At 48.2% G+C, this 26,610-nt stretch overlaps 2 protein-coding genes and 1 long non-coding RNA gene across 3 annotated transcripts in view; 2 read left to right on the top strand and 1 right to left on the bottom strand.

Annotated features, from left to right (window-relative positions):
- Positions 1–11,219, top strand: part of LOC308569379 (uncharacterized protein C10orf67 homolog, mitochondrial) — a 51,783-nt gene extending 40,564 nt beyond the window's left edge. Inside the window, exons 15-16 of the mRNA XM_081163227.1 lie at positions 307–412; positions 10,855–11,219. Of these exons, the coding sequence (XP_081019353.1) occupies positions 307–412; positions 10,855–10,919 (171 nt within the window). The 3' untranslated portion in view covers positions 10,920–11,219. The remainder of the gene's footprint in view (positions 1–306; positions 413–10,854) is intronic.
- A 1,015-nt stretch (positions 11,220–12,234) lies between these two features.
- LOC308569821 lies at positions 12,235–19,104 on the top strand. The gene is made up of 2 exons (XR_014000886.1): positions 12,235–12,390; positions 18,967–19,104. It is a non-coding gene; the product is annotated as an uncharacterized lncRNA (long non-coding RNA).
- A 4,968-nt stretch (positions 19,105–24,072) lies between these two features.
- On the bottom strand, positions 24,073–26,407 carry PTF1A (pancreas associated transcription factor 1a). The gene is made up of 2 exons (XM_081163399.1): positions 25,560–26,407; positions 24,073–24,463 (listed from the first exon to the last, which is right to left on the bottom strand). The coding sequence occupies exons 1-2, from the start codon at positions 26,239–26,241 to the stop codon at positions 24,261–24,263; spliced, it is 885 nt and encodes a 294-aa protein (XP_081019525.1). The 5' UTR covers positions 26,242–26,407; the 3' UTR covers positions 24,073–24,260.
- Positions 26,408–26,610: the final 203 nt, after the last annotated feature.

Genomic DNA, 26,610 nt, shown 5'->3' with positions numbered 1-26,610 from the left:
TTTCGGTTTTGCGTTGCTTCGCTAGACGAATTTCTCTATGGGCTTGCTTCGCAAGACGAAAACGTCTTGCACTTTTTTCTTAAAGCTGCTTGAAGAGGCGCAGTTGCGACGGACCGTGCTTCGCAAGACGAAAAACATCGCAAGACGAAAAGACTCGCGGAACGAATTATTTTCGTCTTGCAAGGCACCACTGTATGTTAGTTACCATCCTGGTTAACCAAAAGATGCAGTTTAATTAAAAGGTTCCTTTAATTTAACTGTGCAATGGCTTTTGAGTGACTTTAAAAATAAATATTCCATGTTCAGCCCAAGATAGGTTCTCAGGCAGATTCAGGTTCAAATGAAGATGAAGAAGGCATGGATATTGAGAAAATTCCAGTTCTGATTAAAATTCCCAGCGCTTTTGAAGCTGGTAAGTAATGACATAATTATACGTTGCAGAAACTGTTTATCTTCAGTTAAACATTATATTTTTTTCTGTCTTCTCTCTTGCTATTAAAACTGGATTATAGTTGGGGAGAATGTGTCCAAAATTATATAAACAATGGAACCAATAAGCTTTATTCGTTTAAAACTTTTATCCTGCCCTTTCAAAATAGTACAGAAGGCTGTGTGCGAAAGCTAGTATCATAACCATGCCAGAACATGTTAAAATATATATAACAAAGCTACCATCCACATCTATGTGGGAGTAAGCACCACTGAGATCTGTGCAGCTTGCTTCTGAGTAGACCTGCATATGATACACCTGCATAAGACTAAAAGAAAGTGTTGGAAAAGATATGGAAACAAAGTCAGAAGATAGGATTCAGACAATAAGTAGGCACCAGAGACTGAGTCAGAAGAGTTCAGTTTAATTTTATTTCAGAAGTAGTTCAGCAACAAGTAGAGGACCAAAGGTTCCCAACCGCTGAGCTAACAGCTGGGAGGTCCCATCACACAGGTTGCGTTCCCATTGGCAGGCGACAAGCTAATAGCGAGATTCTATAAACATAAGAAGAGCTTGTGGCCCATTTCGTCCAGCATCCTGGTCTTACAGTGGCTAACCAGATGCCTACAGGATGTTTCAAGCCAGAACCAAACACAATATCACTCTTCCTCTCTTGCTGCTTCTAGCAACTGGCGTTAAGAAGCACATTTCCTTTACTGGGGTGTTACAGGTGGGGTAATAGCTCTGGTGAGGGACGTTTGTGCTCCTTCTGGGGTACTTTGCCCACCTTTGGTCTCCACCCTGAACTCCGCTCTAACCTGTGGCTCCTAGAAGCTGTCAGCATCCAACAGCAGCCAAACCCTGGGAATGACTTGGACTGGCCTGCTAAACCAGGTGGGTCTCAAACCCTCAGTGAGTTAGGGACTTCCCCTGCATGTAAAGACAGGCTCCCGCATATTGAGCAGATAAGACTAATACAGTGGTACCTCGGGTTAAGTACTTAATTCATTCCAGAGGTCTGTTCTTAACCTGAAACTGTTCTTAAGCTGAAGCACCACTTTAGCTAATGGGGCCTCCCACTGCTGCCGCGCCGCCAGAGCACGATTTCTGTTCTCACCCTGAAGCAAAGTTCTTAACCCGAGGTACTATTTCTGGGTTAGCGGAGTCTGTAACCTGAAGCGTATATAACATGAGGTACCACTGTAGTGGGTCCAACGGTCAAGCAGGCAGTTTCTGCATGTGCTGTCAAGGGAAGTGAGGGACATTCGGGGCTCATCGACCTGGGAAGGTAGCGCATCTAGAAAAAGGAAACTTCCTGCCTTGCAGGATTTCTTCGGAAGAAGAAAAGGCCAAGGAGTAAACCCTATAGAAATCTAGAGTGGAGTCCCTAAGATGCTTAGGCGGTGCCTTGAATGTCTCCTTTCAGCAGCTCCCGCAGCCAAGCCGGTACCAAATGTATTGCTCTGCTTTCCCTTGGACCACATCAACGGGGTTAAGAGGAGGGTCTTGTCATCTGGACAGCCCAGGACCTCCATACAAACTGCCCAGGCTTGCACCCAGGGGAGGTCCCTTTGGTGCTGCTAACACAGCAGTTTGAGTTCACCCCCTCTAGGCACACTCCATTGTCTCTTGAGACAGATGGATGCAAACAACTGCCTTTACTTGCAGGCAAATCTCATTAGGAATATAGGAAACTATCTTACATCAGGCCATATTATTTGTCCACCTGCCCAAGTGTTGTCTACTTACTGGCAATGGCTCTCTGGTGTCCTCAGGCTGAAGGCATTTCATATCACAAGCTGCTGGAATTGAACCTGAGACCTCCAGCTTGTGCTCTACCCCTGAACTGTGGCCTGTGTCAGGGTAGCCATTGTAGTGCCTTCCAGATGTTGCGGGACTGCCATTCTCATCAGCCCCAGCCAGCATGGCCGGTGGTTAGGGAAGACGGGATTTATAGTCCAACACCATCTGAAGGATGCCACATTATCTATCCCTGACCAATACACACTTACCTGGGAGTAAGCTTCTCTGTTCAGTGTGCTCTCTCCCAAATAAATGTGTACACAGGATTGCAGACTTTGCTCCTTTTCTTCCTTCCTGGGCCTTTATGCAATTGAGCAGTGTTAAAAATGGGATAGCATCTGAGCTCTTCATTGTGTGATAGAAACCTCAGTTTTGTTTTATGTACTCAAGGAGACTTTTCTCACAGTCTGGTAGAGAGGCACTATTTGCACTGTAATCTTTAGAGACAGTCTTAATGAGCAAGAAAGACACGAACCCCTAAGATAAAACCACTGAGGAACAGCAACTCTTTCCGTGGCTTGTCAGTAGGAGAGAGCTCAAACAGAAATATCTGATGCACAGAAGCAACTCCAGTTTTTTTCCTGATAGATTACACTGTTTGTTTCTATTTCAAATTACTTTGTCAGTGCAAGAAGAAGGGGTTAAGAGGAAGGTCACTCTTAACAGACAGTCACAGTGAAGGGAATGACATGGAATTTCTAATAAATTGGAAATCCATATCTCAGTCATTCTTGTAACCCCTTTGAAGTATAAAACTTAAAACTATTAAATCATTCCCATGGATTCCCAACTGATCTTCTCAAAGGAATGTTTTCAGCAGGTGTCATTAAGAGGAGAAATGCAACACTGCTAGCTTGAAGGAGGCGAAATATATGATTTAACCAAAATTAGGCTATCACTTAAAGTTTTGATGATATCCATAAGAACAATTATTTTTATCTATTTAGAAAGATGTATAAACTGCTTAATTAAAAAAAACCTAAGATGTATACATAAAACAATATGAAACAATAATGAATAAATCAAAGTTAAAGTTAGAAAATGTTAGAACCAAGTGTGCATAACTGAAGTATACGTCCATATAGCCTGTCTGAGGTAAATGAGTATTTAGCAGGCATCTTAAAAAAAAGTGAGGGTGGCAGCCTAATCGTAATAGACAAGGCATTCCAAAGCATAGCTGCTGCCACACTGAAAGGTTGACTCCTAGCAAATGTGGAACAGGTATTAAATGGCACTTGTAAAGCTGAACTTAGCTGCCTACTCAACCAGTTCAATCTTTGGAAGTACAAGGTATACTTATTATATGGGACACCAAAAATAGTATTTGGCCAGAAAGAAATCTGTAAGCTGTCAGGCCAACACTGCATCAAACAGAAGTTGATTAGCAGTGTTTGTGTTCCATAGAATTGAATGTAACCCCCCAAAAATTCAAGCCAACTCCTATCTGAATAGTTCCAACTCTGTGCTCTGTTTCTTGATCACACTGGAGTCTGGCGGAAGGTTGGAGTGAGACAGAATGATCCGACTCATTCTGCATGATGACATATCATACCTCTATCTACATCTGCACAAACGCATTGGCTCAATTCTCCAAGCGCTATCCTTTTGCTGTCAAAATGGCAACTAGCCACACATAAGCAGGAAGTATGAGTGGGCTTTGGGAACTCCAATATTTGCAGAATTATATATTTAAACCGCCCACAAATCTTTAGGGGGAAGTCAATATGTGGGGGGGGGGGTCAACAGCCCAATTCAGGCAGAGCATGCTCATAATGCCAATTGCCTGTTGGCGGGAAAACAAAAAAACTGCATAGGGTAGAAGAATGGAATGAAGCATTCTGGGAAACTGTGCACAGGAACGACCCCCCCCCCACTGCAACATCATGTTGCAGTTCCACTTCTCCTTTTCTATTGCTTATAGGAGCAACATCATGTATATAACTTGCTGTCTAACATACTTTCCGTCTGAATTTTCAGTCATTAGTTTGTGTTAAGCTCATTGACATAAATGGACCGGATATGTAGGCAGTAGAGACTGGTCAGTCTGCCAGCTCCCACCTGTCCGTCTTCTTAATGGCATCCAGTCCAGGAGGTACCCTTGGCTGCCAGCTTCCTCTTCTTTAGTCTCAGTATTGTCCTTGCAGTATTGTCCTCCAGCAGAGAGGAGGATGGGAACAAACCTGAAATTAGTTGGCTCCACCTGTGATTGGCGCTTGCTCCACCTACTTTTGGCCTCCTTATCTTCTCCCCCCCCCCCCCCCGCAGTCCCAAAGGGCACCAGCCACCTCTGTATTTGGGGGAGGGGTGTATCAAAGTTGCACAGCCACCCTAACAACTCTGATTGTGGAGTGATTCTAGCAGGGATAGAATCTGAGCAGTGGATGTGTACTCTTAAAAGACCAGGCAAAAATTCCTCCTTTCCCCAGCAGCTCCTACCTCCTAATCCATTTGTCCGTGGTTTCTGTTCACCAACAATATCAGCTCCACATATGCTTTAAAAACAGGAAACGGAGAGAACAATTTTCTCTATTTAATCTGTGTCAAAATAAATCCTTAAATATTTGTCAAAGTTTTCTGAACACCTAAGAACTGTAACCAATTGCCTAGTAAAAATGAAATCAAAATCAAACATCATTTACTTGCTAAAGGCTCTAATGAAAGTAGTGGAACTTGGAGAAGGGCACATGTCACTCTGGACATGCCAGTACCGTCGAGACTGAAAGATTGATAAAGCTTTGGCTTCTGGTTTTTCTTTCTGAAAAGAGCTTATTTATTACATAAACTGATCTCTTTATTCCAGCACAGGAATGTCAGATCCTGGAGCTGCAGTGACAGTATCTTATTGAAACATTATAGTGATAACTTTATCAGCAGTGTGTGACACAGGGTGACTCCAGACCACAACATGTGCCTTTGTCATAGGTGTCTACAAACATTTCAGATAAATTGTTTCTTTGGTCTGGAAAAAAAAAACATCCAATGTCCCTTTGGCTCTCTCCTCTGCATATCTCTTTAACTTTTTTTCTATCTATATATATATTTACAGCGATTTGAATTTGCTGAGAGATAAAAAGCCAGGCTGAATGACCAAAAAAAACCCAACCCCCCAAAACCCTCACACATAACATTACTAGTGACTCTTTAAATGGAATTTTTCATTCAGACTTTGACATTAAACTAGAAAAGCCTTTTGGCTGTGACCATACAAGCATAATAAATTGTGTATGTTTGCGATACTGAATGAATCTTGCCCATATGCTGCGCTGCAAGGCTACATGAATGAAGCATTTACCAAATCAGGCCCACCACATTAAACAGAAAAACAATCTTTATTCATGGTAACTTATCAGTTTCAATTAATCAACCTTAACAATGGAAATTCTGATGTGTTCAAGCAACTTGAAAGCAATAGGTCATCTCCAGGGCAGCCATGTTGTGTCTTTGTGCCTATGGCTTCAAACAAAGCAACATCTCCAATAAATGTCCACATACAATTCCATATTGCCAGCATAGCTACTTTTAAACATCTAAGCACGCCTCGGTCTCTAATGTACTGGCTCTGCAGATATGCACTGAGTTTGCCTCGGGTTTTGCTGTTCCCAAATATAATTGTTTTCTAGGATTTTTTTGGGAGCTCTGTTAAGTTCAAACAAAGGAAAAGACATTTCCATTGGATGACCATCCTTTCAGTTCCTCTGCTGCTATGTGAATAAGCATTGTGCAAACCATTCCAATGGTATTGAAAGGGGGTAACCATTGGTTTGATTTGGTTACACGGTTTCCTAAAGCGCTCCCTCCCACTGCCTTAGGGTCTGTGAAAGGTCCGTGACCTGTTTAGAACTGCCAAGTGAAATGTCATGTCGCCCCTCCCAAAGGGGAGTATCTGCATTCATTTGATCAGTATAAAAAATGATTGGGGATGGCGAGATCAGTGCTTTTGAATTGCAATTTATAGCAGTTTACAAAAATGCACATTGTTGGAAAAGAAAACATGGAAGTGTTTCTTTCTAAATTGCATTACCTGTGAAATGTCATTAGTCTTTTTAGGATATTTGCATCCAATTTTTACTATGAAAAACTCAAGAGAGGCTTGAAGCGAAGAAACAGGCTCCCCCTCCCCATTGTATTAACTCTTACTCCTCTTGTTCTTATTCTGTATTTAATTTTGGCATCCAAGTATCTGGAAACTAGAGTTTCATGCAAACTTCCTGTTTTATTGCTGCCTTCTTTATGATAATAGCATGTGGTGCTGATTTCTCCAGCATGACACGATGATCATATCTTCCTACATAGAGTCTATGCAAAATCATTGTTTAAATACATTTGGTGTATGTGTGTGTGCTACAACAGCATCTAGATTGATATTTTCTCTTTATTCAGTCCCCATACTCTGAGATCTACGGATGATGAAAGGTATATAAATTTAATAAATAATAATAATACTCTTCCCAACCCTCCTTTTTTTGTAAAAAGCTTTTCAAGATATTCAGGCAATTTGTAAAAAGTCATTTGTTGCACTGGAACAAATTGTTGTGACCAGTGTTTCATTTATAACTGGAGGCACAGCAGTTGAAATAGTTTGGAATCCCATTTTAGGCTGCCTCTGTGTGTGTGTGTGTGTGTGTGTGTGTGTGTGTGTGTGTGTGTGTATACATTACACAGAATATCCATGTGGTTTATTCCCTATTTGGAAAAGATAGGGTATCTTAATACATACATATTTTAATTGCGCGCGCGCACACACACACATTATAAATTCTGTGTTATTTTCCTGAACCAGAATGGAGAGCTCACATTACAGATGTGCCAGAAGTAGGCAAGTTTCAGATGGGTTGGCTACAGCTAACTTCTGCCCTTTCCCTGCCCTAGAATGAGAGGCTTACTTGTTTCACCTCCCAGCAGAGACTGAGGCTGGTTATTTATAGGGATTCCCTCGGAGGCACCGGAGGCACCTGCTTCCCAAACTCTGGAAGGTTCAAAGTAGGACAGCAGTATTTCATTAACTGGTGCATAGGTGACGTCACCTGATTAACTGCTAAGCCTCAAGACGTCACTTTCCACACAAGCAGCAACATGTGGGTGAACAATGAGAGGTTTCCACAGCAGCTGGAATAAAAACTAACATGTAAATTAATGCGGCACGTGAAAGGACAGCATTGGCTCCTTTTCTACAGCGTTCCCCTCTGCCTGAGAATTTTCAGCTGGATCCACAATAGAGTTGCCACCTTTCTTTTTTCCTTTTTCTCTACTCTGAACAGCTGCATCGTGACAGAAGTTCAACAAGTGTAACTTTACCTCAGCATGACGGGAAAGGCTGCACCCATTGAACTTCTGCCTTTTGCGCAAATCTCATCGAGGCGAAGGCTCTGCCAGGAAAATATAACCACCCTGATCTTACCACATTGTACAACAGGCTGTGCCTCTTGAAAAATCAGCTCCGCCTGTCTCCACTTTAAGGACAACTTTTCAAAATCCCCTCCCCTGTGTGAATGTTTGAACAGGTGAAACAGCCCTCACTTCCACTCCCATCACAAATTAATTCCTTGCATGCAAGTCTCCCTTGCTTAAAACAGAATGTGTTTCCATATGTGTTTAGTGCTCAGGTTGACAGTTGGCACAATCCTATACATGTCTACTCAGAAGTAAGCCCCACAGACTTCACTGGGACTTACTCCCAGGTAAGTGTGTATAGAATTGCAGCTTTAAAGATAGTGTGTTTCAGGGTCTGTCTTCAGGTCTGCATAGGATAGTAGCCTTTCATTATGTGGTGTCTATTAGCCCTGAATTATCTGTATTCCATTGGAAGCTGCCTTATACTGGGTTTAGACCATCTGTCCATCTAGCTCAGTGGCTGGCAGGGGCTCTCTAGGATTTCGGACTTCTTTCCCTCCCAGCCCTATCTGCAGAACCTGGGACCTTCTGCATGAAAACCATGTGCTCTACCACTGGTGCACAACTACCACTAGCACTTAACGCAACCCTTTATTGTTTTTGCTGCAAGAGGCTAAGGTGGCTAGCCGCCTGGAAACTGCAAGCGAGCAGTTAGAGGTGTGCAGCCCAATCCCATGGATGTGTTCATGCAAGGGAGTCTTGCCCCTTTAAAAGCCAATGGAGCATCTCCACGCCATCAAAATAATATACCATTTTGATGGCCCATTGATTCCAGCCTGTTTTGTGTGTTTTTAAATGAACTTGAAGCACAATCAAAATGAGATAAGAGAAAAATACCAACAAAATATTCAGGAGAAGGACCTGAAATCTCTCTGACGTTCTACCAGGTCTCCTTGTGGCGCTGGCTTAAACACGGCAGATAGTATAGAGTTGGGGTTGGGGTATATTAAACCCCTCATGAAATCTTCCTGGTCTTAGCTCATGAGCAGGTGATGTCCTGTCTGGTGGCAGGTGGGGGAGCATCTGGTAGTGCGTGTATTGCTTTGACGGTCTATTGTCAGAGGTTTTCGACCTTTTTGAGTCCATGGCTCCCTTGACCAACTACATTCTTTCTGCGGCACCCCTGTGGGGCTCAGGAGCCCAGTTATGAGCTGGCAGCCTCTTTCCCTTGTGGAGTGTTCCCTCGGCCTCCTCTCTTCTCCCCTTGGGAGTCCTCTGGGCAGCTGCTGCTGCCGCCCCTGGTCTCTGAACTACCCTTCCTCCCGCCCCTGCCGCCCCAAAGACAGGTGCCTCCTCACACTGACCCAAAGGGGCCTGGGACTTGTCTGTCCTTTCCCAGCAGCAAGGGCTGGCGGGCAGGCTGGCTGAGCTCCCTCGCTTGCTTGCTTGCTTGCTTGCTTGCTTGCTTGCTTACTGAGGCTACAACCAGCACCCCCTGACCAGCCCCAGAGGCACCATTCGCCTGCAGAGCCTATAGCCAGTGTTGCTGCAACAAACAGCTGTGCAAGCCTTTGGGAGGCAGAGACGCAAGAAGGCATCAGAGGAGAGGGGGAAGGAAAGAGGGACAAAGGCCAGTGTTGCCCACAGCACCCCTGGTCTATGTAGTAGGTGCTACTGTTTGGGGTTTTTTTAAAAAAATAGTGTTTTGTGGCACACAAAATAGCTAATAGATTTGTGTGGGATTGTTGAGGGTGGCAACAGGGGCATAGGAAGGGGGGGCGGGTCACCCTGGGTGCCCTCACTGAGGGGAGTGACATTTGTGCACCCCCTCCGCCTGCCCAAGCCTACCCTGAGCTGTTGGGGTAAGGGGGGAGCTGCACCACTTTGCCAGTGGCATTCCCCCCCTTCCCCCTTCGTTTTGACAGCTTGGGGGAGGCTTGGGAATCGCAGGCGGGCAGTGCGCCAAATGTCTGCCATGGGTGGCTTGCTCCCCCCCCCCTGAGCGGCTTGCTCTGTCCCTGGCTGCAGGGCGCATGCACCACTCCAGACACCCGAGAGGCTACCCCACGCCTGGGAGGGCATCCTCTGTGCCATGCCCCCCTCGGGAGCACACCCTGGGCAGCGCAGGCATATGCTCCACTTCTGGGTGGCAGGAGAGGATATATTGTTTATTACTATCCTTCCTAACTTGCAAGTTTCTTCACTTAGCGGAGTGCATTCCCTTTCTTACACAAAAGAAAACTGGTTGCAAACTCGTGTAATTTTCTTAAGACAATAAGCAAGTCATTCTGGCTTGTCCAGATTGAGGTATGTTTTAATATTCCTGGTAAGACCCCTTTTGCATCCCTCCTAAAAGAATAAAGATACCACAGTCTACTTATGAATAAGTAGCAAAAAGGAGTTTTACTCACGATCAGGCAGAGCACAGTGTGATCCCTGAAGGCAGGCTTAAGGCTTAAAGTTACAAACATGTACAAACAGGTTTACCCCATATGGAAGATGATCAGGGGAACTGCTGTGGAAGCCAGCAGTACAGTCCAGATGATGCAGGAAGCAGGCAGGACGAACAGGAAGGTCGAAAAGAGAGGATGGTAGTAGCATGACTTGGCCTTTTACCAGGTCTGGAAAGGTTGTGCCCACCTACTAGTCCCATGCAAGGAAGGATGCTCCAGGCCAAGAAGAACAGGAAGTTTCAACTGGCTGGACCAAACATTCCCTTGCATGTCCACTCTAGCAAAACAAGGAATGTTGTATTTGACTGCTCCCAGTGGATTACATCCCACAATTTGTTGTGGTGGCAGAAGGTTGTGTAGACTTTATCAAATGTGGAATGTGCTCTTCAGGTAGACTTTATCAAATGTGGGACGTGCTCCAGAGCCCACATCAACAGATGCATGAAGTAGTATCCTCTCCTTGAATCTGATGTAGACTCTGGTCCACACTAAAACTTATATGCAGTGTAATCCTACACGTGTCTATTCAGAAACAAGCCCTGCTTTCCTCAGTGGTGCTTACCTCCAGGTAGGTGATGCAGTGGCTTGTAAGCCTTACCCTTCAGGGTGCAGCAATCATTTCTGCAGCAGACTGATTTGGTTTAGAAGGGCTCATCAGTCCAATGAACAAAGCGGTGGGAAGGCAATATGCCAAATGCTGTTTTTATCATAGTCTTCCGACAGTGGAAAATAGCTGTTTATAACCCCCTCCAAATTGACCTGTATGGAATACAGCGCTGCATTGAATTCCAAGGTGCAGTTTCAAGCTATCTGTGTTCTCTCTCTTCCTCTTCTCAGCTTCAGAGTCCGCGGATGAGGAAGAGTTTGATCAATTGCCTTCACCCTGTTCATCTATACGCTGATAGCTGGGGTAAGAGCCACCTGTGGGAAGAAAAGGCAAGAGAGAAAGCAAGAGTCCCCCTCAACATCTGGTAACATGCAGAGGATGTCCTGCCCAGCTGCCCTGTCCAGTGAATGCTTTCAGTTCTCCTACCAATCCCATGGGGTGCGCAGGAAACCATCTCTCCTGAGTAATGGAGACCTGCCAAGCTGAATAGTTTCTACTGCACACACTTTGTGTGCAAGTTTGTCCAGAGAGTTGGCTTAGGGTTACTTTTTTCTGCCTTAAAGTACAAACAGCCTTAAATAAAGAGTTAACTTAAGGCACATCTTTCTGAGCCTTTACATTACACTGCAACTGCTTTCAGTTAAAATGTAACTAGAAGTTGGTCCTTATATTCAGCCTGAAGGCTGCAAATCCAGTTTTGGCAAGGAGTAAAACCAAATCCCATATCATCATTCTGCAATCATATTAGAATGTGCGTGCGCAGATTCGGTGCTGCGGGTTGCGAACGTGCCTCCCGCACGGATCACGTTAGCAACCCAAGCGTCCACTATAGTTAAAATCTTATGGTAATGTTGGTAACCTTTTAATGGCAGCCTGTTCAGAATCAAAGGTTTCTTTAATTATTGCAAACATGAAAAACTACTTTACATAGACTCTGCACCAGACCATTAGTCTTTCTATCACATTACCCACACACTGACTGGCAGCAGTTCTCCGGGGACTTAGGTAGCATGTCTGGTTTTGTTTTGTTTTTACTTATTTTGAAATAATAACATACAGATGCCATTTTATCTTCACTCAAGTTGCAACAAGGCTTACGTAGCCAGGAATCTTCTTCCTAATGCAAATATATTTACCTTGAGCCTGTGAGGTTCATGTGGGAATGTTCAAGGTGGCAGGAGAGGATATATTGTTTATTAATATGCTTCCTAACTTGCGCTAGCAAGTTCCTTTACTTAGCAGAGTTACATCCCCCTTTTTGCATGCACAGCAGACAGCTGGTTGCAGGCCTGTGTACTATTGTACAGTTCAGTCTGTCTCTGATTGAATTGTACGTTCCTGTTAAGTTCCCTTAAATCCCTCTTAAAAGAATAAAGACTCCACAATCTTATTCAAAGTCAATAAAAGGAGTTTACTCACATCAGTTCACAGTTGGATTCCTGAAGACAGACTTAGTTACAAATATGTACATGCGGATCTACCCCATATGGGGGAATAATCCCAGTGCTTCTGCTAGCTGAGAGCTAGCAGAGCAGTCCTAAAAGCTGGTCAAAGGAAGAAGGAAATCAAAAAGGTGTGCTGTGTGACTCGTCCTTTTTTTGTCTGGACACGCCCACCTCCTATTACATGCAAAAGGAAGGATGTTCCAGCCAGGAGGAACAGGAAGTTTCGACTGGCTGGACCAAACATTCCCTCGCATGTCTTCTCTAGCATTACAAGGAATGTTGTACTTGACTGCCTCTCATGGATCACATCCCACAGTTCAGGTGGGTGAGGAGCTTTTACTGCCCCTCAAGCACAACCAACCACACCCAAACGGAATGCCAACAAGAACCACCAGGTGATATGGGAGGTACTGCGCTCTTTTAAGAAGTGACTTCCTCCATCCCTTAAGCCAACCTTTTGAGAGACAAACGGTGGGTACAGCCACAGGTAAAGGTGGTTAGAACAATGAATGTGATGCTTACTTTGCCTGGTAGGTGACATTCCACTCACATTAAAAGAGGCATCGTGAGGGTTTAAGGACTCGTTCCAGCCAGGTAAAAGGCCTGCAACAGGGATGGTGATGGATGTGGCTTGGGGAAAGGGACGTGGTGCAGGGATAATCCCAAGAGCCCAATCAGAGGGCCCATTTGACCACCGCTGACCTCAACCATCTACATTCAAATCCAGTTGCACAATGTTAACAATTTTCACCTTTTTGGATTGTTGGGACTCCAAGCGCCAAGTCCTCCACTGAGGACCCCCTAATAATGAACCCTGAGCCTGGATGGTGGTGAATTGATTGGAGACTCCCTTGTGGTTTGGTGGGGAGGGAAGTGCTTCTCCCCCACGTCCGACCCACACAATGGCCCCTCTGCAGCAGCCCTTGCCATTCTTCAGGCATCAGCTCCTTTTGCTGTGTGTGCCACAGGCGCTTCCAAAGGATTGTTGCCCTAGAAACTTGGTTTCAGCCTCCTGCTATATATCAACAAGCTTGTTTTAGCAGTCCCTTGGCTGAATTACAGTTACACAGTTTGGCGCTTCTTTCAAATTTCCTCCCATCACTTGGGCCAAAGAAAGGAATTTTTTCCCTCCTTTAGAAATGAATTGGCTTAATTAGTAAGTAGATTAATGGCAATGGCTGGTGAGTTGGTTTCCAGCAGAGTTTCACCAGAGAGGGTTAATCGGAGTCAGGGCTGGAATCTTTCCCAGAACTGGCTGCCAGCCATTTTTCCACCAACCAATCAACCCCAGAAAACAAACGCTCTAGTCGCAATACCTACCCGAGAAATAGAGCTGGTGGGGTTTTGCTTTCAGAGACACCAGCAGCAAAAGCTGCCCAAATAAGCGACTTTGCCTAATGTTATTCCAAGGGGGGGGACCCAGACCAAATGGGATACAGTCTGAGAAATGGATAGCTAGAGGGTTGGACGCGGAAATGAACGCAAACCTCAGCTCGTTTGCTGCCTAGGGCAGGTCACTCTTTCTCCGTCGTCTTCCTCATTTGTAAAATGTGGATAGGGCTTGCATGCGATAGTGAGGACTGATAACATCAAGAGTCCGAAGCCTGGAATTGTACTTAGGGCGTGCATAACCGCGTCCTTCTAAGATAAAACCTCGTCCTTTGATAAGTCCCACCGACTTTAACTAAGCGTAGGGGCTGATTCACACATGCATGTACACGTCCCTCAGCACCGTATGAATCAATGTGGGTATTTGCGTGAACGCCCTCTGTTGGAAAGCATTGCGTTTGAAGTGGTGTCAGCTGATAAGAGCTATCTCTAAGGCGTGTTGACTTTTTGTGACGGCTGTTCCACATGTGCAAGTAACCCCCTGGAGTCATGTATACACTTGACCTTACTTTCAAGGCATCCCTACTTAGCCCATTACCTCATGAGAAGTCTTGGAAACTGCACCCAAAGTGTGAGAGTCTACAGATGGACGCAGCCACTCACCCACGCGATCCCTTTGCTGTAGGCTTTTAGCAAGGCTTTTGAGTTTCGCTGGTACTTGGTTAGAGAAATCAATATGTTGCATCCAGCTAACCTACACTAAAAACAAATTACTCTGAGAAATGAACTATAAAATGAAGCTGGATCCTTCCTTGTTAAAAACCACACACCAAAATATAGATTGTTAAACTGGATCACATATTTCCATTTCCCCTAAATATGGAACCACCACCACAAAACTCCTTAAAATTGAAGAGTGCACAATGAGAATAGGCAACATTCACTCTTATTTTTCCCATACTGATAAAAATGCATTCATAATTTAACTGGCAGCTGCAAAAAAAAAGTCTTGCAAAAAGAAAAAACCCTGCTGAGAAATGCATATAATAGGAAAAACAGGTCGCCTGGACAGCAGTGTAATTAATGCCAGAAAAGGCCAAGCCGGTTTCATAGATTCTCTTTTGAGGATATCAAGACGAGACCCAGTGAAAAATGACGCATGCTTTAGCATTTCAGAAAGCTGGCAACTGGCAGAGCTTCTCTTTCCTTCCCCCCTTCCCCACTCCTTTTTCTCCTCTTTAACTTTCTGCCTCCGAACAAAGGGGTCGGCAGAACTAGCTAGGTTGTAATGAGTTCTGTGTCCCTAGCCTATTAAGGGCATCATGGAAACATATTGTATCGAAATAGTTTGGAGGAGAATACTGGGGATGAAAGAGAATGGGTGCTTTGATCAGCTCCCTGGGGTCCTGAGTGCGCACAGACCGGCTTGCAAGGTCTTATTCAGCTCCAGCGAGACACACTTACAAGACCATTCAATGTGATTTGCATATCTGTAATTTATCACATTGGGTCCCCCGAACATTTTTTTTTGCAAGGTAAATAAAAGTTGGGTTGAATAACAAATATCAATCATCTCATAGAGAGAAGGGAGGGAGAGAGGGAGAAGGAACTGTCTGCGCAACCCACAGTAACGCTGAAGAAGTCTGCAAAGAGAGGCAAAGAAAACGTTTAGCCCAGCAAAGAGAAGTTCAAAGAGTCCGTTAGACAACAGGTTCAAGGCTAGTAAAAAAAAAAAATGAAGCTTTTGGCAACAGTTGCCATCCAGCGCTGTCCTGACACTAACAAAGCTTTTGGGAACCGAACTCGTAAAAAGAAATCGCCCCCAGGCACCTAGGAGGGAAGGCAATGCTTGTGCCTTGCCCTGCAAAGCGAAAGATAAAAAGTTGGCACCTTGCTTTAAGGGAAGAAAGTGTCTTGGGACACTCAGAGAACGCCCTTCGCCTCTTTCCATCTTCCTTAACTGGTTGTAAACTTTTACTGGAGACCGAGAGGGGAGCATTTCTTTTTTTAATCGCTCTTCCCTCCCCGCCAGCCCATAAGAGACATCAGTAAGAAAAGGTTTTTTTGGGGAAGAGGATGAGATTCCTCTCCAAAACAAGAGGCAAGTTAACAGGCTGGCATTGTTCGGCGCTCTCACAAACTTCAGCGCAACAGCAAATAAGAATCTTCAACTTGACCTTGGAAAAGGGCTCCGCGCCTCCAGCTAATCTATCAAGCCACCCCCAGTGACAATGATGTATTTCCAAGTATTGTCAGATCATGAAAAGATTGATAAATTCGCGCTGCACACCCAGACGGAGCGCTCCTCTTTGCAAGAAGGAGGCACGCTGGAAAAAGTGCGCCTCCTCGTCCGCAGGTCTTGGGGAGGGAAAGGGGCGAGGGGGGAGCAAGAGCCGAGAGAGGCGCTCAAGGGAAGAGAAACGAGCTCTCTTGAAAGCAGACCGGTCATATTTCTTGGAGGAGCACGAGAAAGCTGGAGACAATCCTTCTCATATTAAACGCAATATTTCTTGGCTTTGGCGAGGAACAAAAGTCATAGCAAGACGTCTTTGTGACTAATTCAGTCAAAGGGCCGGCTCTGGTTCCCCCTGCAGAAAGGTCACTGTCGTTGTGTATGGTCCACCAAGGGGGGGATTTCACAGGGAAAACGGAGCCAGCTGTCCCTGTCACACTCTCCGCACTGGGGGAGCCCACACTGTGCATGGTTGTTAACTTCATTCTACACACCTGCAAAATCTACCCATTTCCAAGACTTTTCAAGGGGCTTTTTTCTTCTTCTTTGGAACTCCCCTTTTTTTGCCTTCTCCACTTTTGACAACAACTATTCAAGTTTTTCTTGAAAGCGCTGGGAGGGAAGGAAGAAGGGGGGCGCTTTCTCAGCTTCGGGTGGGTGCCCATTGAGCGCCTAGCCAAAGGAGCTGCCTTCCCACAAAGCGAAGTTTGACAAAGTCCCAAATAACTTCGCACCGACGTGGAAACGGCCTGTTGCTAACGGAAGTGCCCTCTAGCCAAAGCGCGAGCTGCAAATCGCGAAGGCTGCTGCCCGGGCAGGCGCTCTCCCGCTTCCCCCCGCGCGCTCCTTGCACTCTCGCCTCTTCGCTTCGCTCCAGCGCCACAAACGGCATCACCTTTCACTCCCTTCTCCCTTCCTCGCTTCTGCACCTCCAAAAAAGAAAAACACTCAGCCACCCTCCAGGGGCTTTTCAGATTCCGTCGGGGCTGAGAAAGGCTCAAGCTCCCCAGAAGCGATCGCTTTAATTGGAAAGGAATGTAATGCCCAGCCAGTGGGGCCACTCTCTTTCCCAACTTCGCTCTAGAGCAAAATGAGGAGCCTGGAGAGAGAAGGAGTCCTGACGGGGTTTCCAGTCATGGAGTGCCTCCCGCGACCAGCCTCTTGCCCCCACAGACTCCGGGTTCTTCCCCCGGCCCGGCAGCATCCCTCCCGCGTCCCCATTTAGCCTCCTCGAAAGCAACGCTTTCGGCATAGGCCTCGCTAGGCACTGGAGGCCCGTCAAGGCGCCGTTGCGCCAAAGGCGACAAGAACAACCCCCTTGCCTTAAGGAGAGGGGGAAACGGCTCCCCGAAAGGCCATTCCCCAGAAAAGGCGGGCGGAGGTGTGCCTTCGCCCGGGGCTGGCAAGCCCAGGCTGCCTCAGGGAAGCTTTGCGCGGGACAGCGGCTCGCTGGCAGCGTGACAGGCGTTCCGCGCAACAAGTTCCCTCGGAGCAGGTGCGCGGCAAGGGGAGGGGAAAGGAGCTGCCGGCGCGACGAGCGAATGAGCCGGGCGGTTCAGAGAACCCCAACGGGGCTCCGGGGTGCGGGCCGAGGTCAGGGACGAGGCACCCTTTGCCTGGGCGCCTCTGGCCCGCGAGACGAGCGGCCTGGAGGCAGGAGTGGGCGCGGAGCTGGCAGCGAGCGCCAGCGACACAGTTCCTGTCAGGGGAGCCCGGTTCTTCTCCCTCTGACAGGCGCTTGGAGGGCGGGTGGCGGGGCCGAGGCGACGCTCGCCCCTTCGCCTTCCCCTCAGGGTGTCCGCAGCCACCAAGCCGCCTCCTGCTCGCGAGCCCGCGCCTCAGACCGCCTCGCCTTGCTGGGGGTCCCTCTTGGAGACCTCCATGCGCAACGAGGCCAGGGCAGGCGGACACCTCTTGTTGGAGGTCTCTTTGCCGTCTCCTGGGGCCTCGTGGGCAAAAGGGAGGGGGCTGGCTCTGCGGCAGGGGGTCCTCTGCTCTCTGGGGTGCCGCGAGCGGGCCTCTCGCCGGCTCCCCGGAGCCACAGGCACTGCGGGGAGAAGAGGGGCGCATGCGCGTCTCCAGCCGGGGACCCTCCCCAGGCGCTCGCTCCACAGTTTGGGGAAAGTTTGGCCAAGCTGCCCAGAAAGGCGCCTGGCCCTCGAGCGACGAACGTGAAGCGCCAGAGAGCTGGGCGGAGGCCTCCGGAGGCTCCCCGGCTCCTGCTGGGGGCGAAGTGGGGCCGGGGGGGCGCTCGGGGGGGTGAGGAGCGAGGCTTTTAGGAGGCCCACCGAGGCCCCTGCGCACCAATCTGGCGGCGCGCTCGGCCGAGGAGGCTGCTCTCTTGTGCAACCGCGCGCGCCTCATTCGCCGCGCCAGCCACTCAGGCGCCCCCCTCCCCCCGCCCCTTTGTTCGCCTTAAAAGTAATGCTGCGAATTAAAAGAAATGACAATGTTTTCCCCCTGCTCGCAAGTCCCGGAGAAGGGCCCTTGAGCTTGGCAAAAATCAGGCGAATCATTCAGCGTGCCACCCCGCACCTGTGATCTTGGCATTGAAAACCCCGCAGACCTATTCCCTATTAAACTTAATTATTCCCCCCAGGCACACAATGGTTGAAATGGAGCAGGTTGGAGTCTGTTTATTGGTCGTAAATGTTTTTCTGAAGATCTTCTGAATCTCATTGTTAGCTCGTTGTTTGAGTCTGCCCTCTTTCTTTCAGCCTAGAGTAGCCTTGGACTTTTCAATTTTCAATCGTAACATCTGCTTAATCGTACGGATCAAAATATGGAGACACAAAACATATGTAATGGTGGATTTGTTAAATCCTGGTAATGAGTTATTAACAAGGGAAAACAATAGGCCAGGATGGTGAGAGCCGTATGGTAACAGAGTCACTTTATGCAACGCCTGACGTTCCCCTTCTTGATAAATGGAACTAAGGTCTGAACGCCAGGTGATAGCAAGAAAATCAATGTCTTTAGAGGCCAGCACGGAGACTTTTTTTTCTGTGTGAAAAATTAGGAGACATAAAATGTAATTGGCTGATCAAGGAGGGGGGAAAGTAGTGGTCTTAAGTTTAATTGCCCGTTGAAGGCTGAGCAAAGGCAGACAAAAAAAGGGGAAAAAGAAGCAAGACTCTGGGCCTGTTTGTTTGCTAGCATCTCGGCTCCCACTGCAAGTGCATCATTGAAAATGTGTTTTATTATAACACATGCCATGCTTTACAGTTCCCATATTGTGTCAAGACAATGCTTAATGGTACATTAAAGACAAGCAAACCATGCCAACACGTCTTGGAGACATTGTAAGGGCCTCTCTCTCCCTTTGCTTGTTTTAGGCAGCTGCAGCTCAGCACCCAGAAAAACACAAAAAGAACAAGTTTGAAATACCAGGTGCATCCGAGGGAAACCCGACAGGGATTGATATGTTATAGCCCAGGACATGAACCTAGCAATAAAGATATCATTTCGATTGTCTGCGGCTTCCACGCCATGTAAAAGGCAAGAGGCGCCCGGGCAGCCTGTTCTCCTGGCAGCAAAACTTTCTCCCTTCCCCAGCCTCCTTTCCTATCTCCCTCGGCCAAATCCGAACACCTGTTGGCCAGACCTCACATCCCGTCGTGGGAATCGCTGCCTCCTAAGGCTTCCAGATCTCGAAAATGCAATTTGTTGTGGAATGAGCGCGGGCCCATTCCCACAGGCCTTGGGGAGGGGGAGAAAGGGGGTGGGGGTGGAAAGAAAGAGGGATAAAAAAGGGGGAGGAGGAGGAGAGGAGTGAGATTTACCAGGGACACTCAACTGGTGTTTGTTCATCCTGGCAGCTGGTCCTCGGTGCCACTGCAAAAGAGACCTTAATGAAAATGGGATGAGTTCATGCCTAGCCGAGGTTTCACACCCCATATATTATAGGGGCCTTAATCCTAATATTGGCGGATTAGAAGGCCTGGGAATCCCAAGGGAGCAGGTTCTCAAGTCTCCCTGCAACCCTGCCTTTGCTTGCAGGAGGAGAGACACTTCCTTTCCCATACCTTTTCCCCAAAGAGATTGATGCTTCGAGGTTTTTAATGGTCTCTCTGCGCCTGCTTTGTGTACGACGAAATGGCCTTTTCAGTGGGATTTAAGGGGCATCCCGAATGCTGTTGGCCTCAGGGGCGAGGACAACTTGGCTGACAAGAAGCAGGAAAAGTTCAGGAGCTAACTTAAAAAAAAATAAAAATGCCTGCAGCTTTTGTGCCTGCTTTGGGTATTTAGAAATAACAAAATAAATAAATAACCCGAGGCTGCGCCTTCGCACACTGGGGAGGGGAGGGGCGTGCAAAGGCCACCCTGAGGCCAGTCCCGGAGCAGTCAGGGTTTGGTCTGGGTTTTTCATAGGCAACATAATGACCAGCATCGTTTTCATAATTCCCATCATCAACCCCCCCCCCCATTTGACTGGCAGGCAACTTTGAAAGGACTATTTCTAGTTGTAGATCAGGTATCGTGTGGTCAACCAGATCACAATAATCTTGCTGGAAAACCTGCAACTGGATTATTTTGAAAGCTGGTTCGGTTTTCTCTCCACCCACCCTGCTTCAGCAACGATAAATAAATGCTGCTTACTTCCGATCAGGCAGCTGAGCGGTGTGTGTGTGAGAGAGTGTGAATGCATAATTCATTTGAATACAAACCCACCAACCCAAGGGGAGGGGGCACATCTATGAATATTGTTATTGTTTGGGGGGGGCGAAGAGGGGAGGCTGATTTCAAAGGCTTGAATTGCTGTCAGTCATGCGAGCCCACACGCTGGTTCCTTCCAGTGCCAAGCAATATTTTTCACGCCCCCCCCCAACCACCCACTGCTACGGCTCCTCCATATCTTGATAGTTTTCTGCTGCAACTTCCAAGCCAGCAGGGCTTGTGGTGCGAGTTGGAAGGGGTTCTTTGGGGAGCAGACAGGGTCTGAAATGGAAGTTATGCAATAATAATAATAATAATAATAATAATAATAATAATAATAATAATAATAATAGCAGCAAAATTGCTGCAACTGGGCTGAATGGATTTATGAGCTGACGCCCAAGAACCTGTCAGCCTCTTTGAAGCCGGCCTTTTAAAGGGACTTGCCAAGTCAAGACGGGAGACTGACAAGATAGAGACCCTGGTGTTTTCCCCGCGCAGGCCGGCTCTTCCGCTTGATCTGCACCATACTAAAGGAGGGTGATGAGGCATTGAATGACAAAAACCACACACACAAGTGGCACGGCCGAAGAAAAGGTGCCCCTTAACAATGCGTGTAGTGTTTGAATTGTGCAGTGCCACAGCAGCACGTCCAATCGAGTACACACACACACACACACACACACACACACACACACACACACACAGCGCCAACGGGACCGGCCCTTCCCTAACTTAGATCCCCGACTATGCTGCAGTCCGACGACCATTTGACTTTCTAATGAGTGTAATGCGATTACATGCCTCCTGGAAGCGTTTGTGCCAAGGCGACTTTCTGTGTTTAATGAGGACCTAATACAGGGCAAAATCGAATTAGAACTTGGGCTGCTTCCCGCCCTCCTTCTCTCGCCCGCGCTGCAAGAGCCTCGCTGCATTTCTCCAGCTCGCTCTCGTTCCTTCCTCTTCTCCTTTTGCAGGGATTGCGGGGAGCAGACTGCGTGGGCCCCATCTGATGTGGCCAAGTGGGGCTCGCGGGGGGTAATTGCTCTTGGAAGGGATCCACGAGGCCGGTGGGGCTGGCCTATCTAGGTTAATGCAATTAGGCGAGAGCCGGAGCGCAAGGCCAGGCGACCATCTTGCTCCCCCTAACCCCAAGTTACCGGAGTGGCGGGCGGGAGGGGGGCGCGATTATCCACCGGGGACTCCGCGCGGTTCCCATCCGCTCGGCTGAGCAGCGCAGCCCGGGGCAGCTCGCAAAGGCTCCCGGCTCAAGCTGCAGGCCTGGGCTGGGCATCTGGGATCTTCTCCCCGGGGGGATCCATCCTGCCCACCCAGCCGGCCCGCCAGGCCTCGCAAGCGGCGGGTACCACGGGAAAATCAGCACCTGCGGCCGAGGCAGCAGCAGCCCAGCGCGGCCAGAAGGCGCTCTCTCTCTCTCTCTCTCTCTCTCTCTCTCTCTCTCTCTCTCTCTCTCTCTCACACACACACACACACACACACACACCCCAGGCACACATTAACTCCCCCGGCACCAAGGTCCCACTCCTACAGGTGCAGAGAGCGGTGCTGCCCTGGTCTAACACCTCCTGGGCTCCGATCCTCTTTCTTATTTTATTTCTTCTCCAATAAATAATAAAAAAAGACCTTTTCAGGTGTTTGAGGGCTGCCGCTCAACACAGGGCTTCTTGTCAAACAAGCCACTTCTTCCTGGCCAGGGCAACACCATCATTCCCCGTTTTCACAGAATCATAGAATGGCAGAGCTGGGAGGGATCCCGAAGGTCATCTAGTCCAACCCCCTGCAAGGCAGGGATCTCAGTTAAAGCAGCCCTCCAACCTCTGCTTAGAAACCTCCAAGGGAGGCCTGAGAACGTTTTACCCTGAAGCTGCTTCTCCGGGCAAGAAGTTTGCATCCCATCTCTTCCTCCATCTCTGCATACGCTGCCCTGCTGCTTGGGTGGGAGGCGGGTTGGGGTAAGATGCTTATTTAGGGTTATTTCCCGTCGGTTGATGTTCACTGCTCTGAATCGCGTTTTCGGTATTTTAAGATGCACACTAATCTCGCCTCCATCTGGAGTTAAATCATGTTTATCCCTATTTTATGGATGAAAAACTGAGGCTGAAAGTAATCTGTGCTGCTGCAAGGATTATTATTGCTAATAATGATGATGGGCTTAAACCAAAACTTCTTTTGAAAATTGGTGCATTTTAATTGATTAATCAAAGACGTGCACAGTACAGAATCTTAATGAAGGTGTTCCTTAATTAACATGTCCTTTCAAAGGACAGTTAATTTTTAGAAGGAGATGATCCCCCACAAAAGGAATAATCTCTTGCAATAAGAACTTTTTAAACAAAAATTCAATACCCATCAGTATTGTGAAAAAAAAATGGATTTGAATGCATCCTCCCCATTGCAGCTGAAACAGCTAGAAAGGTTCTGCAGCCTCTATACTGTTCAAGAGGTCTGTGTCTTTACTTGCTTTCAGTCTCATAGATCCATTGATGGGGAAGGGATTTTAATTTGCAGTACAGCCTTACTTACTTATCTACAGATTCAAACCTTTGCCTTTATTGTTAAGAACATAAGTGGTGCTGATAATACCAAGGCTGCAAGTTCGACCCCCATATGGGGCAACTGCATATTCCTGCACTGCAGGGGGTTGGACTAGATGATCCTCAGGGTCCCTTCTAACTCTCTGATTCTATGATTCTAAGAAGAGCCACTGGATCTGGCCAGTGACCCATCCAGGCCAGAATCCTGTTCTCACAGTGGCCAGCCTTACTCACCATGCCCCGTTAGTGCTTTTTATCTCACTTCTTCCTAGTGCTCTTTGTCCAAAATAGCATCCAATATATAGAGACCCCATCTGCACTATATATTTAAAGCAGTATCATGCCACTTTAAAAAGTCATAGAATCCTGGGAACTGTAGGTTGTTAAGGGTGCTGTGAGTTTTTAGAAGATCCTCGTTCCCCATCTTTTTATACATATATGCATCTATATCGGTCCCAGGAGATATTTCTCATCTCACCTGGCCAAGGCTGTTTATGAACTCATTTGAAATTAATGGGTCATCAAAACGCATTAAAAATTATAACTAGGACTTTCTGCTGTTAGAAGAAAACAAATCTATAGGAAAAAGTATCACGGTAGAGAATAAAAATGTAAAACTGAAACACTAAAATTAATGTTACCCATTCTCTCCATGGTCTGTATATGTCTCCAAACTTTTTTTGAGTTCAACATTCACTTCTTTGTGTGTCAGAAGGAGAGCCAGACCCATGGAAATTTTGTAGGTGAAGCTTTTGCCAGGAAAGGTTGCAACACGAGTGTAATCCTATCCAGATGAGTCACTCTACTCTAGAATAAACTGGGATTAGGATTTTGCATCATAGATGTGGCCAGAAAACTGCTGATAGTAAATGCAGGATAAGTCTCCTGTTGCTAAATGCATAGGTACAGACCAATTCCCATCTCAAAGCAACTTCTCTTGTGATCAAGGTAGTTTTGTCCAGTTTAAAGTTATAGCTGAACACTGATGCCCTCATACACACATATACCACCCATTCATGCACACACCCCTCCAAATAAAATCACCTTCAGATTTAATCAAAGTTTATTAATAATAAAATATAACTGGCATATTCGACAAATCGTAATAAATTATGTTCACATTTTCTGGGATGTATGTTTCTTTTTCCAACAAAGAATTGTGCCCAAAAGGTGCTGGTGGATAAATCTCAAATTCATTGCATATTTTTAAATTAGCATAAATTATATAAATTATACATTCAAAAGGACAGTTCTATTCCTGTAACTCTAAACAGTAATAAATAGATAAATAAAAAAAAAGTTGATTGCCATTAGAATACCTTTCTGTAAAGTACCTTCAAAAAATATATGCCTTTAAGTACAAATGTACACTTGGTAATAAAGATTATTGATATTTACAACCCAGTAACTTTCACATTTCATGCTACAAAGTCAAAGGGGGGTTCGTTTTCTATGTTGTTTAGGGAAGGCTTGCTGTTTAATTTCCTAGGGTCTTCAGGGGTCCACACTTTAGCAGTCCTAATAATGTTTTGTTCCTTCAGCTGTTTCTCGTCAGTCCAGGAGAGAGAATGCCCAGCCAAGGGAGGAAGTCCATAATCTGGGTCGCTTGGAGAAGGTGATCCTGGAGAAATAGAGAGGAAGAGGGGTGAATCACAATCGCAATATTCTCACCGAAAACAGGAAGAATCAACACCTGCGCCAAAGCGCCCCGTTTTCTCTCTAGGCGCAGGACAGCAGCAGGTGCTCTGGCTAACCTGTTGCACACAGCGGCAACGCACACCGCCCTGCGGTTATCTATCAAATATCGAGAGAACTCTTAATATCTGCATCCCAATTCCCCCCAAAAGGGTATTTTTCTCCACCCAGACTGCTCCTGGGTGCTTGGAGGAAAACACCGACTAGGAAGCGCATTCCTTTAGAGTGCGAAAGGGGTTAGGAGAAACTTTTAGCATAGCACGTAGGAGTCTCCCTTCAACCAGCCAGATTTCTAAATCTTTTCCTAACCACAATGAGGCGCCTTGTATTCGCGCAAAAGGCGCATATGCCTGTCCTACTCTGTAGGACGAGCCCTCCTGAAGCTAGGGCGCGCACATGAATCCGTGCGCTCGCTTGGCGGCGCGTGTGGTGAGAGAGAGAGAGAGAGAGAGAGAGAGAGAGAGAGAGAGATGCCTAGTCCTGGCGGCGATTCCTTTCCAACCTCTAGTCTAGACCTGAAGAGTTTGCGGGAGCGCACTTTAGAAACAGCGAGCGCCTGCTGTCTCCACGACCGCGCGCTCCTTCCTCTTTACCTTTCCGGGACTGCTTGCATTTGCGCCTGTGTACAACAAATGTGCCTGGGTACGTGCGGGGGAGAATTTCTGCGCGCGCGTCTGCGGGTCTCCCCGCGTGTGAAAGCGCCAACCCTAAAAGTCCGAGAGTGGGTGCTGCCGTTGGATATGTTTGCGTGCCAGGGTTGGCTCGTGCGCCCATGGGAGGGAGGGAGGAAAAACGTGTGGCAGAGTGTAAGAGGAGCATAAGGTGGAGTTTTCAGGGGTGGGTGATGCGTGTACACGTCTTCCTGGGGGAGAAAGCGAGGCAATCCCGAGCGCAGCGCTGGAACTAGACTGCGAGGGCGCCTGCGTCTTGAGGCGCGCGCCTAAGCTGCTTTCCGAGAGCGCCTTCCTTCCTCGGCCAGCGCCTCCCTCGGGTGCCGGACGGAGGGCGGCGCCCGCACTTACTTGTCCCGCGGTGGCAGATGATGACCTTCTTGGGCTGGCAGGGGCTCTGGGTGCCGGCGCCGCGCAAGGGCAGGTCGGACTGGACCAGCTCGCTGAGGAAGTTGATGTAGCCGATGGCGAGGCGCAGCGTGTCCACCTTGGAGAGGCGCTTCTCGTAGGGCAGCGTGGGGATGTGCGAGCGCAGCCCCTCGAAGGCGTCGTTGATGGACTGCATCCGCCGCCGCTCGCGCACGTTGGCCGCCTGACGCAGCTGCTGCAGCTCGGCCTCGGAGCGCACCCGGCGCCGGCGCCTCGCCGCGGCCGCCGCGCTCAGCGCCTTCAGGCCCGCCCGGGGCGACGCCGCGCTGCCGCAGCACTCGGCCCCGAAGCTGCTCGACGACGGCGACGACGGCGGCGAGAAGGACGACGAGAAGCTGCCCGGCGCCCCCTCGCAGCAGAAGGCGCCCTCCGGCTGACCCCCGGGCCCGGCGCCAAGGCAGGCCCCTCCGTCGCCCTCGCCGCCGGCGCGGTAGCAGGCCTGGAACTGAGGCGTCAGGAAGTCCACGTCGGCCTCCAGCAGCTCGTCGCCTTCCAGGGGGTCGCGGGACGACTGGTCGGTGAAGAAGTCCTCGTCGTCGAAGTAAGGCGCTGAGGTAAAAGAGTCCAGCCCCGCGGGGAAGTGCTCCAGCAACACCGCCTCCATGGCGGGCTTCTTTCCCGCCTCGCGGGACACTGTCCAGCAGGGAGCGGGACGAGGCCAGGCGCTGCCGCTGCCGCTGCCGCCTCCTTCTCCTCAGCCCCCCGCCTCGGGCTCCTGCGGCGCCTCGACTTGCCGCGACTCCTGCCTCGGGCTTTCGCGCGCGCTCTCTCCCCAGAGGGAGGCTGCGGACTTACACGAGCTGAGGGCTGGCACGCGAGGATTCTTATAACTACAACCGCAGGCGCGTGCCATTAACCAACAGCGACAGCCAATCAGAGCTGGACCAGGCGGAGGTGGAGGGGGGCAGTGGAGGGAGGAGGAGGGGGTCGCGCACACCTAGACGGCTCCTGGACAGGGGGCGGGGCCGGCGGG

This window comes from Podarcis bocagei (assembly GCF_964188305.1).
Source record: "Podarcis bocagei genome assembly, chromosome: 12".
Classification (NCBI taxonomy): domain Eukaryota; kingdom Metazoa; phylum Chordata; class Lepidosauria; order Squamata; family Lacertidae; genus Podarcis; species Podarcis bocagei.
This window is presented reverse-complemented; position numbering and strand designations above follow the sequence as displayed.

What these genes read in the sequence shown, in the direction of transcription:
- PTF1A (XM_081163399.1), bottom strand. Translation starts at nt 26,241, where the DNA reads ATGGAGGCGGTGTTGCTGGAGCACTTCCCCGCGGGGCTGGACTCTTTT. An exon ending in CATCTGCCACCGCGGGACAA is followed by an intron (nt 24,464 to 25,559) that starts GTAAGTGCGGGC and finishes CTATTTCTCCAG; the next exon opens with GATCACCTTCTCCAAGCGAC.